At 39.8% G+C, this 14,462-nt stretch overlaps 4 protein-coding genes across 11 annotated transcripts; 2 read left to right on the top strand and 2 right to left on the bottom strand.

The window, feature by feature from the left end:
* The first annotated feature begins 1,792 nt into the window (after positions 1 to 1,792).
* On the top strand, positions 1,793 to 4,419 carry LOC127244512 (cytochrome P450 85A1-like). The gene is made up of 8 exons (XM_051265060.1): positions 1,793 to 2,111; positions 2,309 to 2,630; positions 2,746 to 2,895; positions 2,969 to 3,214; positions 3,299 to 3,385; positions 3,473 to 3,551; positions 3,815 to 3,921; positions 4,010 to 4,419. The coding sequence occupies exons 1-8, from the start codon at positions 1,921 to 1,923 to the stop codon at positions 4,223 to 4,225; spliced, it is 1,398 nt and encodes a 465-aa protein (XP_051121017.1). The 5' UTR covers positions 1,793 to 1,920; the 3' UTR covers positions 4,226 to 4,419.
* Positions 4,420 to 5,141: 722 nt separating this feature from the next.
* Positions 5,142 to 6,638, top strand: LOC127244517 (probable UDP-arabinopyranose mutase 1). Its single transcript, XM_051265072.1, has 4 exons — positions 5,142 to 5,493; positions 5,580 to 5,830; positions 5,913 to 6,081; positions 6,154 to 6,638. The coding sequence occupies exons 1-4, from the start codon at positions 5,182 to 5,184 to the stop codon at positions 6,472 to 6,474; spliced, it is 1,053 nt and encodes a 350-aa protein (XP_051121029.1). The 5' UTR covers positions 5,142 to 5,181; the 3' UTR covers positions 6,475 to 6,638.
* Positions 6,639 to 6,653: 15 nt separating this feature from the next.
* On the bottom strand, positions 6,654 to 11,192 carry LOC127244511 (probable tRNA (guanine(26)-N(2))-dimethyltransferase 2). 2 transcript variants are annotated; one of them, XM_051265059.1, is made up of 13 exons: positions 11,159 to 11,192; positions 10,786 to 11,063; positions 10,225 to 10,512; positions 10,043 to 10,130; positions 9,706 to 9,827; positions 9,059 to 9,198; positions 8,904 to 8,976; positions 8,663 to 8,751; positions 8,421 to 8,526; positions 8,022 to 8,234; positions 7,558 to 7,752; positions 7,386 to 7,463; positions 6,654 to 7,259 (listed from the first exon to the last, which is right to left on the bottom strand). In XM_051265059.1, exons 2-13 carry the CDS (start codon positions 10,951 to 10,953, stop codon positions 7,014 to 7,016), a joined length of 1,806 nt encoding a protein of 601 aa, XP_051121016.1. In that variant the 5' UTR covers positions 10,954 to 11,063; positions 11,159 to 11,192; the 3' UTR covers positions 6,654 to 7,013. The 2 variants fall into 2 exon arrangements, with proteins under 2 accessions (XP_051121016.1, XP_051121015.1); XM_051265058.1 differs by having other exon boundaries at positions 10,786 to 11,175.
* A 248-nt stretch (positions 11,193 to 11,440) lies between these two features.
* Positions 11,441 to 14,411, bottom strand: LOC127244513 (scarecrow-like protein 3). 7 transcript variants are annotated; one of them, XM_051265065.1, is made up of 3 exons: positions 14,243 to 14,380; positions 13,808 to 13,900; positions 11,441 to 13,351 (listed from the first exon to the last, which is right to left on the bottom strand). In XM_051265065.1, the coding sequence occupies exon 3, from the start codon at positions 12,987 to 12,989 to the stop codon at positions 11,598 to 11,600; it is 1,392 nt and encodes a 463-aa protein (XP_051121022.1). In that variant the 5' UTR covers positions 12,990 to 13,351; positions 13,808 to 13,900; positions 14,243 to 14,380; the 3' UTR covers positions 11,441 to 11,597. The 7 variants fall into 7 exon arrangements, with proteins under 7 accessions (XP_051121022.1, XP_051121019.1, XP_051121020.1 ...); XM_051265062.1 differs by having other exon boundaries at positions 11,441 to 13,179; positions 13,269 to 13,351; positions 13,698 to 14,362; XM_051265063.1 differs by having other exon boundaries at positions 11,441 to 13,179; positions 13,269 to 13,351; positions 13,808 to 14,362.
* Positions 14,412 to 14,462: the final 51 nt, after the last annotated feature.

The raw sequence follows: 14,462 nt of genomic DNA, 5'->3' as shown, positions 1-14,462 counted from the left end.
CCATGATCAATCTAATGCTAATATTTATTAATCGTAATCTGAAAAATGAGATGGGCAATATTGGAGACTCTTGTACGTTCTCTAATAGTTTAAGTTTGAAGTAAAACAATCATTCTGATCATCTAATATAGTTTCAGAGTTGAGTTCGAGTTCTACCATTTTCATCCGGCATATAGCCTTAGACATCTACTTGCACCCAAAGGGTGTGTTGGGCATGTTAGGAGTTAGGACTCTTATTCTCGTATGTTAGAAAAATAATTAATATTAATGAGGCGTATCCCCCATCATCTATAAGCTAATTATCAATTTCTCATAAATGAATTCTATATATATGTGCAAAAGGAGGAGTGTGTCTGCTGTGTCAGTAGTGTCAAAGCCCTTTCCAAGGATCTTCTCGAGGATCCACATTTCTTCTCAGGTCATTGTCCAACTATGACACAAAATGTGAGGAGAAGAGAGAAACGAAAATCACAAGACAAACCCACCCTGACCCTGACCCTGACCCTGTTTTAGGACTAGACTCTATATACATTACAAATAATCTTTACCTACTGACTATTCAACCTTTATACATACCAATTATTATGAATTGTGTAGTAACATTAACACCCATATCCATCACTCTAAAACATTACTACGTTATTTCCCTTTCTTACTTTCTTCTAAATGAGGCCATCAGACAAGTGCACTTTCTTCGTACAACCTATAAAAATGTATGCAACTAAAAGTTACTGTAATTTCAATCTAAATCTCTGTATCTAAGAGAATGGTGCATAGTATAATAAATCCTCCCCATTGGGCACAGTCAGTCAAAGCAGTCAAGATCCGAAAACATGAATATGAATATTCAGGCCTATATATATCATTATAGTAATAAAATGAGAGGGAAGATCCAAGTGTATCAACGTTCATCAGTCCATCCACATGGGATATTATATATATATATATATAGAACTCGAATTAGTTTTTATATATAGGTTAATAAATCCTCTCCATGCACAAGGCTCCAAAAAAAGTCACTGAATTTTGAGATGCGAGCAAGATTAGAACATGGGCAACTATAAGATAAGAAAGACAAACCAGAATACAGTCTAAAGTCAATTTTCACAAGAGAAGTCATTGGGAACTACGACCTAATAGTAGGACATTGACTATGAGTTACCATGTTCCCAATACATGACCAACCAACATGGCTCAACTGATTTTTGCTCTCTCCCCCTCCCTCTCATATTCATTCACCATAAACATGTCTGTAACTGTAAGTGATTTTTACATTTTTATGTAAAAATCTATTTGATAGGCATGTGAACAAACTTCAGCTCAGTTCTGTATTTCCACTAAGGAGCCGCCCATGTGCGCTCTTCTATTGCCTATAATTTTAACTTCAGTCAAACAGGGAAGATTTTCTTTGCAGCTCCTTGAGAAAAGATCAATAATTAACCATATGATTCACAATGGTATTGGTACCCACAACTTAGCTAAAACGTACTGCTAGTTTACATTACCCATGTAAATTTCACACGTTCAATTCACAATTCTTGCCAAGTGTATGCTTGTTTACAGCTACAATTTTGAATGAGATCATGTGTCCTGAAAAAGGAAAAACGAAAATACACTTTCAAACAGTATTTACTTGTAGTTACAGAGATGTATTACTTTCTTTGTTTAGTGTGCCATTAATTTTTCCTTCAGGTATTGAGGGTGGGTCCGTACCCTGTTATCCTAGCTGTGCATGGTATTGCTGCCCACCCCACATCTCTCTCTTTCTCTCTCCATATTATTTTAGATTTCTTCAGGTCTATATAAACACCCGCACGAGGTGGTGACCAGAAAGCATAAAACCAGAGCAGGAGAAGCATACCTTTGACAGCTCTTCTACCTCCCCACCACAATAATATTGGGAGGTTCTAGAGAAAATCAATGGCTGGCTTAGTTGTCATTCTAGGTGTCTTTTGGAGCATTTGCCTCTTCAGTATAGCTTTATTGAGATGGAACGAGGTCAAGTACAGGAAGAAAGGATTGCCTCCAGGCACAATGGGGTGGCCAGTTGTTGGAGAGACCACTGAGTTCCTAAAACAAGGCCCAAGCTTCATGAAAAACCAGAGATCAAGGTAACCATTACCAAAACCTATATAATTATGGTTCTTTGCATGGTAGAAATAATGCATGAAGGAAATTATGCAAACAAAGCTGCAATGGATCCTTTTTCTAGACAAAATTCAAAGATCCTGATTTTTAAACATTACTAATTGTGGATTTATGATATGATGTTCAATACTTCAACTAATGTTTTTATCTTTATTAACAGGTTTGGAAGTTTTTTCAAATCCCACATACTGGGCTGTCCCACCATAGTTTCAATGGATCCAGATATAAACAGATATATTCTGGTAAATGAGGCTAAAGGCCTTGTCCCTGGATATCCTCAATCAATGCTGGACATCTTAGGGAAATGCAACATTGCAGCAGTTCATGGTTCCACTCACAAGCATATGAGAGGGGCATTGCTTGCTCTTATCAGCCCTACCATGATTAAAGATCGTTTATTGCCAAAAATCGACAATTTCATGAGATGCCATCTCAACAACTGGGATTCCAAAATTGTTGACATTCAAGAGAAAACAAAGGAGGTTTGTACTAGAAACTCTAGATCCAACTAAGTAGCGATCATGGAGCATACTTGCTATATTTTTACTCCTCTGTTCTCATACAAATATAATAATAAAATCCATGGCCATTGTTCAGATGGCATTTCTATCATCCCTGAGACAAATAGCTAGCAATGAAGCCGAAGGAATATCACAAGCATTCATGCCTGAATTCTTTAAACTGGTATTAGGAACTCTCTCTCTCCCTATCAACCTTCCCAACACTAACTACCATGGAGGAATTCAGGTGAATGTTATCCCACTTTTTTCTTTTTGGTGGAATAATTGATCAGGGAGTCCTAATAATCAATTTATTACAGGCAAGGCAAATTATTACAACCCTGTTGAGGAAACTGCTAGACGAGAGAAAAGCTTCTGGTGTGGAAAATCAACAGGACATGCTTGGTTTTCTACTAAGTGAAGAAAACAAATATAAGCTAAATGATGAGGAGATGATCGACTTAATCATCACTATATTATACTCTGGATATGAAACTGTCTCGACTACCTCTATGATGGCTGTGAAGTATCTTCATGATCATCCAAAAGTACTTGAAGAATTGAGAGTAAGTAAAGATTTCACTTTATAAATAAGCTTCAGATCAAGCGAAATGATGTCAGCATCTTTACCTGAAGGTTTTATTTTTCAGAAAGAACATATGGAAATAAGAAAACGAAAAAGGCCTGAGGATCCGATTGATTACAATGACTACAAGTCCATGCGCTTTACACGTGCAGTAAGTACTCTGTTAGCTTTTAAAATCAAATAGTTACTGCAATCAATCAAAATGTTGATGGTAGTTGGTTTATATCGACATTTGCAGGTCATATATGAGACATCAAGGCTAGCAACAATAGTCAATGGTGTTCTGAGGAAAACAACCAGAGATATGGAAATAAATGGTGTGAACAAATTCTTACTCTTCATGCAATTATTTATGCTTTATCAGCACAAAGAAAACCAGAAATTACTTACTAGCACAATGAAGAATCAATTTTTTTTGGATATATAATAAAATACTAAAGCAGCAGGTGAATACACAACAATCATAGAACAAGAGATTATTTCTTCATATACCCTACCATGTCATGATCCACATGGAAAACCTATCATTCCACCTAAGATATTTCCATCATGTTGAAATACTTATTTATCCCAATGGCAGGATACATAATTCCAAAGGGATGGAGAATTTATGTGTACACAAGGGAGGTCAATTACGATCCAGACCTCTATCCTGATTCACTAACCTTCAATCCATGGAGATGGCTGGTTTGTAATCAAAATTATATGAAAAAATTTTATACACTACACTATGGACCAACAATAACTAATAACTTCGTAATATTGTAAAATGCAGGAAAGAGGTCTAGAAAATCAACACCATTTTCTTATTTTTGGAGGAGGCACCAGACAATGCCCGGGGAAGGAACTTGGTTTGGCTGAGATTTCTACATTCCTTCACTATTTTGTCATGAGATACAAATGGGAGGAAGTAGGGGGAGATAGATTAATAAAATTTCCTAGAGTTGAGGCACCTAATGGACTTCGGATTAGAGTTTCTATTAACCAATGACACAGGTAAACAGTCCAAAGAAGGACCAGAATAGAGATATATTGACAATGTAGATCAAAGTAGATTTTTGGGATGTACAGGATTATGCAGAAATTAGATAATCTAAACCTATCTTACCCCAATACAAAGAATCTCGTAAGCATATGTACACTACTTTTACAAACTTAATGTAGCACTCAATTCTACGAAATCACAAAGCAATATCTAAAAATGTAGTACTGTTAATAACAACACTAAACAGATAATCCATCGATACGAAATCACAAAGCAATATCTAAAAATGCAGTACGGTAAATAACAACACTAAATAGATAATCCATCGATACGAAATCACAAAGCAATATCTAAAAATGCAGTACGGTAAATAACAACACTAAACAGATAATCCATCGATACGAAATAAATGATTGGAAAGTTTACCGACGAATAATCTCTTGAAAACACTTCTAAATCGCCATAGCCTTTCGAAAACAGCTCTGAACAAGTTGATGAAATACGGAGTATTATTTTTATTGAAAAATGAAGGTAAAATTGCTACAGTATTATTTTTAATGAGAATCCTAGAAATGATAAAATAAAAAATCCACTCAACTTCCCATTTTATACTAATTTCCAAAATTACCCCTTATATTTTAAGAAATTTTTTAATTACTTAATAAATTCTGATTTAAAGAAGAAAAAAGTTTGAAAAAATAAATAAAAATAGAAAATCCGACAACAAGAAATAAAAATAGGAAAATGCAAAGGCGCGCCATTAAACTCGCGTCAACCGGCGTTGAACGCTTCCCCGACCATACAACAAAAATATCTATTCCGACAAACCCCTGGACGAGACGACACGTGTCCCTCCCGCCCACATATATTACCGTTGCTTCCGATCACCTTTTGGAAGCACAGCAGAATCATCGTCGTACACTTATTCTCAAACTCAATTCTTTCTTCTCACCTCCTCCGCCATGGCAACCGCGCCGCCGCCGCTGAAGGACGAGCTGGACATCGTCATCCCGACGATCCGAAACCTGGATTTCCTCGAAATGTGGAGGCCGTTCCTGCAGCCATACCATCTGATCATCGTCCAGGATGGCGACCCCTCCAAGACCATCAAGGTCCCCGATGGCTTCGACTACGAGCTCTACAACCGTAACGACATTAATCGGCTCCTCGGCCCCAAGGCCTCCTGCATCTCCTTTAAGGATTCTGCCTGTCGCTGCTTCGGCTACATGGTCTCCAAGAAGAAATACATCTTCACCATTGACGACGACTGCTTCGTAAGTGCATTCCTGCATTGTACGTGTCAAATGAACGAATATCTGATTACTGAATGATCGAAATGAAATCAAATGAACTTAATTAGGTGGCCAACGATCCGAAAGGGAACATGGTGAATGCATTGGATCAGCACATCAAGAATCTGCTGTCGCCGTCGACGCCATTGTTCTTCAACACGTTGTATGATCCTTACAGGGAGGGCACCGATTTCGTGCGCGGCTACCCTTTCAGTCTGAGGGAAGGAGTACCGACAGCCGTCTCGCACGGCCTGTGGTTGAACATCCCTGATTATGATGCACCGACGCAGCTCGTCAAGCCCCTGGAGAGGAACACTAAGTAACATTTTATCTTTCTCATCATCCAATCCAAGTTAAAATCTGAGGATTCTTACATATGATTCACTCCTGGTTGCATTTAGGTACGTTGATGCAGTGATGACAATACCAAAGGGCACCCTGTTTCCCATGTGCGGCATGAACCTAGCATTCGATCGCGACCTCATCGGCCCTGCTATGTACTTCGGCCTGATGGGAGACGGGCAGCCAATCGGGCGATACGACGACATGTGGGCTGGATGGTGTGTCAAGGTACAGCCTTTTTTTTCCCTCCCAAACTGTATGTAGCCTGTTCAACAGTAATTCAAATAATTGGATTTTCAGGTTATCTGTGATCATCTGGGATTGGGGGTGAAAACGGGGCTGCCATACATATGGCACAGCAAGGCAAGCAACCCGTTTGTGAACCTGAAGAAAGAGTACAATGGGATATTCTGGCAGGAGGAGGCCATACCATTCTTCCAAAATGCAACCCTTTCAAAAGATTCGACCACTGTGCAGAAGTGCTACATCGAACTCGCCAGACAGGTGAAGGAAAAGCTTGGGAAAGTGGATCCTTACTTTGTGAAGCTTGCAGAAGGTATGGAGACGTGGATTCAGGCTTGGGATGAGCTCAACACACCTGAAAAGCTTCAGAAAAAGTAGTCAGCTACTACTATGTGGTATGATAAAATCAGGCCATAGTTTGAATTCGAAGTTCAAACTTTGGATTAATGTAGTTCCTGTTTTGCTTCTCGTTTAGATGAGGTGTTGTAGACTTCAGTTGGATTTTTGCATAAAACTGTAGGAATAAATTGTGAGCTTGCATTTGGATTAATGTAGCATCTGCTAACAATATAAATTAACAAAATTTCAAGCGTTCAAAAAGGGAGACTAAACAAGAGTCTGTGTTCCAACCAAAACCTAGTAGAAGGGAAGACAAATGTTAACCAATAACCAACTCTAGAAAGAGTAATTAACGGCAACATGCCTCACTAGAACTCAACTCACAACTATATCAATAAAGAAGGTAAATTCTCCATTTCATGCCGGTAAATGAGAGTTTTGATGTACCGGTGCGACGCTAGCTAGCTCTCTCTGCAAAGGAGATGTAGAAGATGAAACTTTGTCAAATGTCTCCCAGCAAGTCGGGCCAGGGCATTCATTCTACATGTGAAAGAAGGGGGCACATCCCATAGTATCTATCATAAATTAGGAGGAATAGTAGTATCTCCTGTCTTCTTACGCTTGCTTGCTGGCTCGTCGCTTTCTTCTTCGCGGTTACATACAGAGTTGACAGCATCTGCACCCAGAAGCGAGATGTGCTTGCTAGTGATCTGACGGCCTGCCCTGAGCTTAGGCCCCCAATGGCTCTCCGGATTTGGGAGGAATCTTGCAACTTTCTTGGCTTGTGCTTTGCTCAATGAAGACACAGCTCTTGCAAAGTTAGCCTGACCATAAATAAAGACGAATGAGACTTAGAACTAAGCAGCCTAAAGTCAACTACCTAGATGCAGAGTAATGTTTCGAAAGAGTTGTCACCAAAGAACATTAAACCATGGGTTGGTTAGCAATACCTGTAAAACAGGTTCCTTGGAGAGGATTACACTTCCAGGCTGATCTTCCGGCTGAGCTTTTATGGGATGATTTTTCACCTGAGAAATGAACGAAATTGTATATTAACAGAGACGGATTATAAGGAAACAAGGGAGGACATCACAAAAATAGTTGGAAACAAATGGTGCATACCCAACAGCGCATAATATCCCAGATGACTTCCATAGGAGCATCTGTTTTTAGACCGAGGGGATTTACGTGACTTCCCGATATACGATACCCTGCATTAATCACTGCAGAGCGGAAAACAACAGCAGAAGGAGACGTGCACTTTAATGTTGCGCAGAGGTTGTGCAAACTCAGAAAGAGTGGAACATCCGGCAATTCCTGCAATTTGAACAGGTGGTTTGGGAAAATCTCCAATCAGCCAAAAATTCAAATAGCAATCAATGTCAAATCCAAATCTTATTTTAACACCAAATCAGAAATAGATATCAGAAACCATGAGATACCCAAAGTAGCCTTTCAACTGCTCAATTCAGTATATAAAAGAAAAGTGATATTAAATATACAAGCAGCACTTAACCAATATAATAACATCTCAAATAGGTGGTAAAACTACTAATTGAAAATTTTGACAACAGAATGTGGCATACCTCTGAAATTGTCGTTAGCACAGCAGAGATCCGATCAAAAGCAGGATACCGATCCTTCATAGATTTCACATCTGATAGAATGGAAGTTGCCCAGTCCATATCATGAATTGGAGCAGACCATATGGGACCACCCATGTTGTACTTCTTTCCGCAGTCCCTACATTCTTGACCAACAACAGGACCAAATCCAGGTAGGTATCTCACACTTTTGTTCTGTAACAATTAACATAAAAAATTTAGGGAACACCTATTATATAATAGAATAGAGTTTCAGCCCAAGAATGTGAGCTCTGCAACTAGACCACACATTCTAAAACACAGCAGAACAGAAGGCATGCCATGAAGATTTTTTGAATTGCTTATATTATATGATTAGATTAGCCAAAGCTGATTATGCACCTTAGGGACAGTCCTTCCAACTGGCTGAAGGTGAAAAGAATCGCAGCCAATGCACTGATAGACATATGACAGCTTTAAAGGAGTGCTCTTCATTGCACTAGCAGATCTGCAAGCAAGTAAACCATTATTCAGACACCAGAGATGGAAGAATAATGCATAGAGCACTTTGAAGGAATCAGTCCATAACAAAATTAAGTAATTGGCTATATGAAATTAAAAAGCTTAAGAGGAGAAAGACTCACGTAAATATGCGAACAAAAACCCGTACATAGAAATCCATTTGAACAGATAACACTGGGACTATGTACCGCTTGTATCGATTTGCATGGCTCTGCAATTTAACTAAATATTAACTTCATGTGAAGATGTATGAAATAGGTTCTAATTTTCTGTGTACCAATAAGTATTGCTAAAGAGTTGCTATCTTTCAGCTAATGCCTAAATATCAATTGCCATAAGGATAGAATTTCTGAAATCAATTACCTCAATACATGCCAGAAGCATCCTCAACGCCATCTCATGGCAATATTTTCCTCTTAATGGATAAGAGCCATATCTAGTTCAGAATAAGCGTATGGTCAAGAACTACACACTTGGTGCGGGAAAAGATTATAATGATTGTAAAAGCTAAATCTTACTTTGAATAGCAAACCTCACCATTCGCCCCACAGAGAACTGCCATATCAGTTGCTGTGCACATTAATAAGCCTCCATCAGCAACTGATTGCACAGCAGAGTCCAGGAAAACTGAGGGTGAACCATAAGGATCAAGATCAACCTGTAACAACCACTCAGGTAATTAATGACGCCCATTAAATAAATGCAACGCGTACAACAAAATGGTGAGATTGTGTTGTATGAGATGCTGCCTCCAACACCTGTAACCACCACTCAGGTAATTAATGACACCCATTAAATAAATGCAACGCATACGACAAAATGGTGAGACTGTGTTAAATGAGATGTTGCCTCCAACACCTGTAACAACCACTCAGGTAATTACTGAAACCCATTAATAAATGCAACGCATACGACAAAATGGTTAGATTGTGTTATATGAGATGCTGCCTCCAACACGATGTCTATGTAAAGCAAGAGATTAGGATATCGTTATAGCTTGGCGATGCAGGACAACATGTTCCACTGGTATTACATACTTTAATGATTGACAAGTGCTATAAAGTCTTGGAATACTGTACACATTTTGCCTCTTTCACCATGTCTAATTGCATAATAGGTCCATAATAAATCTGATGGATGCAGAGAATGGTTTCAGAATGCATACCACATCAAATTCCTTTGGGTGGGTGAGCATATACACTCTTGCATCAGCAAGGTGTGACTCCACCTTTGAACTTGCAACTGAGCCATTGAATTTAATGTTTCTCCTGCAAGCCTCAATGCATGCTGTAGAATGGAGCAATGTTAGCCTTTTCACTAGTACAATATGCCATGCAACCAACATAAAAAACAAAAACTTTTGTTCAGAATAACTGTGCTCACACAAAATTGCAAGCACAAATAAGTAGTAACATTATGTAAGAGATCATGACTGAGATAAAACCATTCGTGCCAACATACATTGCATTATATAATGATTACAATGAGAAGAATCGAATCACCTTTATCATTGTCCAAGGCTACTACTTGACCAATTCCATTAACTTCTCGAGCATATCTCAAGGCTCTGAGCCCAGAAGCTGACAGAGCCTGTTATACCATAAGACAAACATGCCTAAGCGACAGATAATCAAAACAACATACCAAATAGAAGTAACATTAATGCCATAAAATCATATACTACCTCCAGGACTCGAGGTGGCTTGAGTTCTCCCCGGCCTGTTCCGTCATTGTTCGTTGATGGAGGTTCGGTTAGGCTGCAAGGTACATCCTGAGATACCTGTTCAGAAGCTTTGCATGCTCCATTAGCTTCTCCATCATGTATTTCTGTATCTTTAGGGGCCTCAGCTTCAGCATCCCCTGAGACCTTGGATCCACTTCTCATTTTCCTGGACAACTTTGTTTCGTGTTCTTGCTGGCGCTTTGATGTAAATGTCCTCAAAACAGCAATCGACATGTCTCTGTTATTCACCTGCCATCACATTCCAAAAGTTTCAAACTCCAACAACATAACAGCCGCAAACGGAAATATTCAGTTAAATCAAGCAACGGGGATAACTTTTTTCTTATTATGAAAAAGAAGGATCCTTCAAATGTCCCCAAAAAAGGACTACTTTTGTTTTCTAGAAATCTCTAAGACTTCTCAGTTCAAGAACTAAGTCTTATTGCCAATCCTCCAATCACGGTCATGTGCTTCTAAACGCACAAACAAAACAATCTAAACCAACTCAAAACTTTCACATACCTGCGCTTTGTTGTAAAAGACTTCGTTTTTGGCGTGCATCAGAATCTCAGCCTCTCCTTCTTTAATGATTTTAAAGTCATTGATATCAAACGGTGCCGCCGCTTCCGGCACCACGCTACTGCGCTTCTCGTTCTCCACATCCCCAATTTTATCATCAGCGGCTGCCATCGGTTCTATAAATAACGGGTTACCCTGCTCCTGACGGCGGAGCGGGCGGAAGGCTGCAAAAAGTGGAGAATCAAGGACGACGGCGTAGCGCTTCCTCTTATTAAGAACTCCTGGAAGAAGAGAAAGCATCAAAGTGAGCAATTTAATAGCAGGTCGTGGCGCACAAGGCTAGTGGCGTGCAAGTTGGAGACTCGCAAAACCCTACCTCTCTGTGCGAATGTAACTATGGTGATACGTGATGTGTTTTCACAATTTGACTGCGTAGATTTTATATGGTTATTGATTTGACTATTGGTCAAAATTGAAAAGCCCTCCCATTCCCGTTTATTTCTATTTATTTTTAATCTTACGCAAAATCAATTTCACATAATTTTATTATCATACATAACAATTATAGTAGATAAGTTTTTTTCAATATTAAACTATATTAGTTTGTTCATTCGTGCATTTAATGTAAAATAATTCAACAAGTATTTATCATCGGAGAACATATAGATTTCAAGTTTTTGAAACAGAGGTATCATATACGGATCGGATCTATCATATGTACATTACAAAAAACAAAGGTAGACTTCAAATTACAAAAATCTGAAAGAAGAATAGACTCGAACTTATATGCCTTCAAATGTTCATGTTTAGGTACATTATACATCAGCAGCATTCCGCAAAGGTTGAAAGCAGCCCCAAGCGGACACTGCATATATAGGCCTGTCCCGCCAGCATATCATCAAGCTTCCTTTCTCGTCACCGACAACCTTAAAACCCGCCGGCCTGTACCCCTCCACGACCCGCCTCGCCTCCTCCATCGTCTGGTACCACAGCCGGATTGGCCTTAATCCTGCCCTAGCAAGCCTAATGCCCCACTGCCCGTGCCTTTCGTGTCTCTCCTCCCCTGCAACGACGTTCTCAATTTCCTTCCCGAACATGCCTTCCAAGGCTGTCCGATCCGAGCACAGAAATCCTCCGCAAGCAGTGTCAATGAAGTCGAATATTGCGCTGTAATAATGCAGCCCTTCTACAACCCGGTCGAGTAGTCGCCTTGAATTATGATTTGCCTCTTGTTCGACCAGCAGCATTGCCTTTGGCTTCATCGACTTTACCATGTTGAGGAATCTGTTCATTTCCCTGCATTCCTTCACCTTGCCGTCGTGCTGGCTTACCGCAAATTGTGCGTCGATGCAATTCTCGTCGGCGAGAAGGGCATGCAGGCTCAGTATCGACGTCAGTGCTACAGCTTCACCTTCTTGCACTTCAAGCATGTCCAAGCTCAGCTCCTGAAGGCTAACATTTACACATTTGAATTGGAATGGAATGTTGAGAGTCTCGGCTTCTTTCGCGAGCTTAGCTCGAGATATCTCTTGATTGCTTCTACCAACACAAGTGATTGTCAAATGGGGCGGCTCAGGCTTTCTATCTCCTAGTCCCTTAATAAAAGGAACCCAAAGATTCGGGTCACCAGAGCCGAAGTCAATGATATGGATCGCGTGTTCCCCCGACATGGCCTGAATCAGGGTCCGGCTTATGACTGCATAGGCAAATTTTAAACAGGGAAATTTTCTAACAAAAATGGATCGGGCATGATCAAGATTGCAACTAATTGTGGCGCTACTATTCAAAGCCTTGTAAAGGCCCGGCCAGCGCTTAACCAGCCGGACAGCAAGAGCCGAGGCAAACCTGGCAGCCAGGCGCTGCATGGAGTCTCCGGTGATGGAGGCCAACTGGGAAATCTGGAGTAGGCAGTCGTCAGCGTGTTGGAGGTTTCCCGACGAGGCGTGCCTGGCACAATTTAACAATAGCTGGATAAGTTTAACACTCCTTTCTTGGGGCTTTAGGGCATCATGGGCTGTTCGAGGCTGCGATAAACTTAAAGACAATGTCACATCCAGCTTCTGCGAAACAGAAGAAGATGTCATGTTTTCTAACCAAGAATGGCAGAAACGTAAGAATATAGAATGATCATAATTTATGAAGGGTGTTTGTTGTTGAAATTGTAAAGGGAGTAGGTACAGATAACAGGAGAATATATTTGTAAGCATTACACAGGTCCAACAGCATGCAACAAATGTTGTGTTTTATAAATGATTCTATGAAGTAGACATTTGTGGATTCCTTGTTGTCTTGACTCTTGACACACACTGTATGTGATATATATCGAAACATATTGTCAACCTACAGTTAAATTTTATCGTGCAATTCGTACGCTGACGTGAGGACTTGCGTTTCCAACTGTCAAGACAAAGCACAAGAAACAAAGGTTAGAGAACAAAATATCCATAGCAGTTGTCAAACACAGGAAGTGTTTCCATGAAACTCACCGCCCACCTGCCGGCTACTAATAGCAAGTTAAACAAGGAACTGATATTTTAATCCTTCGAGGGTCAACGCAATGCAAGAGTTCCTTGTTATCCCAATATGAGATTCATGAAACAAATTACTGAGTTAGGAGTTAGAATCACCAATGCCTTAGGTCTCGATTCAATTCATCGACTAAAGCTAATGCAATACCAAAATTCCAATTCACCATTCTCACAAAAGACCATATGGAAAATATTGCTACAAGACAATTGGTGCAAGCATTTCCTATGTATTTTAATGTGCTGAGTTTTTGTCTATTCTTACACCCTAGGTATCCGAAGTTTGGTTTCTAATCTACATAGTAAAGTTGAGTCGTGATAAGAACAAGTGTTATTTCTAATCTTTGTCCTCTTCTAGATACATGACATGATACTACAAGCCACACTTACGTCTCTATCTAGTATTGGTTTTCGTAGAGGCCGCAGGGAAGAAACAAGACAACACCAACATAGCCAAAAAAGGTATACATCATAATTCATAGCCTAGGAAGATGCGATACAGTGAATGCGAAAGACAGATCTGCAATAATGGAGAACATTCAAGGCTGATTCATCTTCAAACACAGTGATTCACAGATAGTTACTGGTCCACTCTGTAAAGTGATAAAATCAAGTTAGGTCTCTCTTGTTTCACCTGTTTCCAAAGTAAAAAGTTTATGCAGTAATTTAATCACAATCATAGAGAATAATTGGATCGATTTTATGACAGAAAGAATCAGAATTCGAAGAGTAAAACCAGCACAATCCACAGCATCAATACTCAACAGACGCACCGAAATCAATAACACCAAAAAAACCGACATTTAGGAGGAGAGAAACTCAGAAGTTGATCGATTCATCAACAAAAACGATGAAGAAAAGATAGAAGGAAGCAAAGGGGAGGGCAGATCGAAAACCATCGGTATGGGAGGAATAGGGAAGGAGCATCAAAATACCATTCCTGACAGAAATTGACCTCCTTCCCCATCACTCCGGCACCGAAAATTTCCGACGACTGCCACCGCCCTTTGAACTTCCCACCAACTCCACCCGCCGTCTCGGACGCGCGCCATCGGTAGGTAGGTAGGTTAATATACATAGCGGACAAAACGAAAGTGCGTGTAAGAATTTGGGCCTCACATGTATAAAAATACGCAATTTAAAGGTCCATTTAGT

The sequence above is a fragment of the Andrographis paniculata genome, unplaced genomic scaffold (genome assembly GCF_009805555.1).
Source record: "Andrographis paniculata isolate CXL003 unplaced genomic scaffold, ASM980555v1 Contig19END, whole genome shotgun sequence".
Classification (NCBI taxonomy): Eukaryota; Viridiplantae; Streptophyta; class Magnoliopsida; order Lamiales; family Acanthaceae; genus Andrographis; species Andrographis paniculata.
This window is presented reverse-complemented; position numbering and strand designations above follow the sequence as displayed.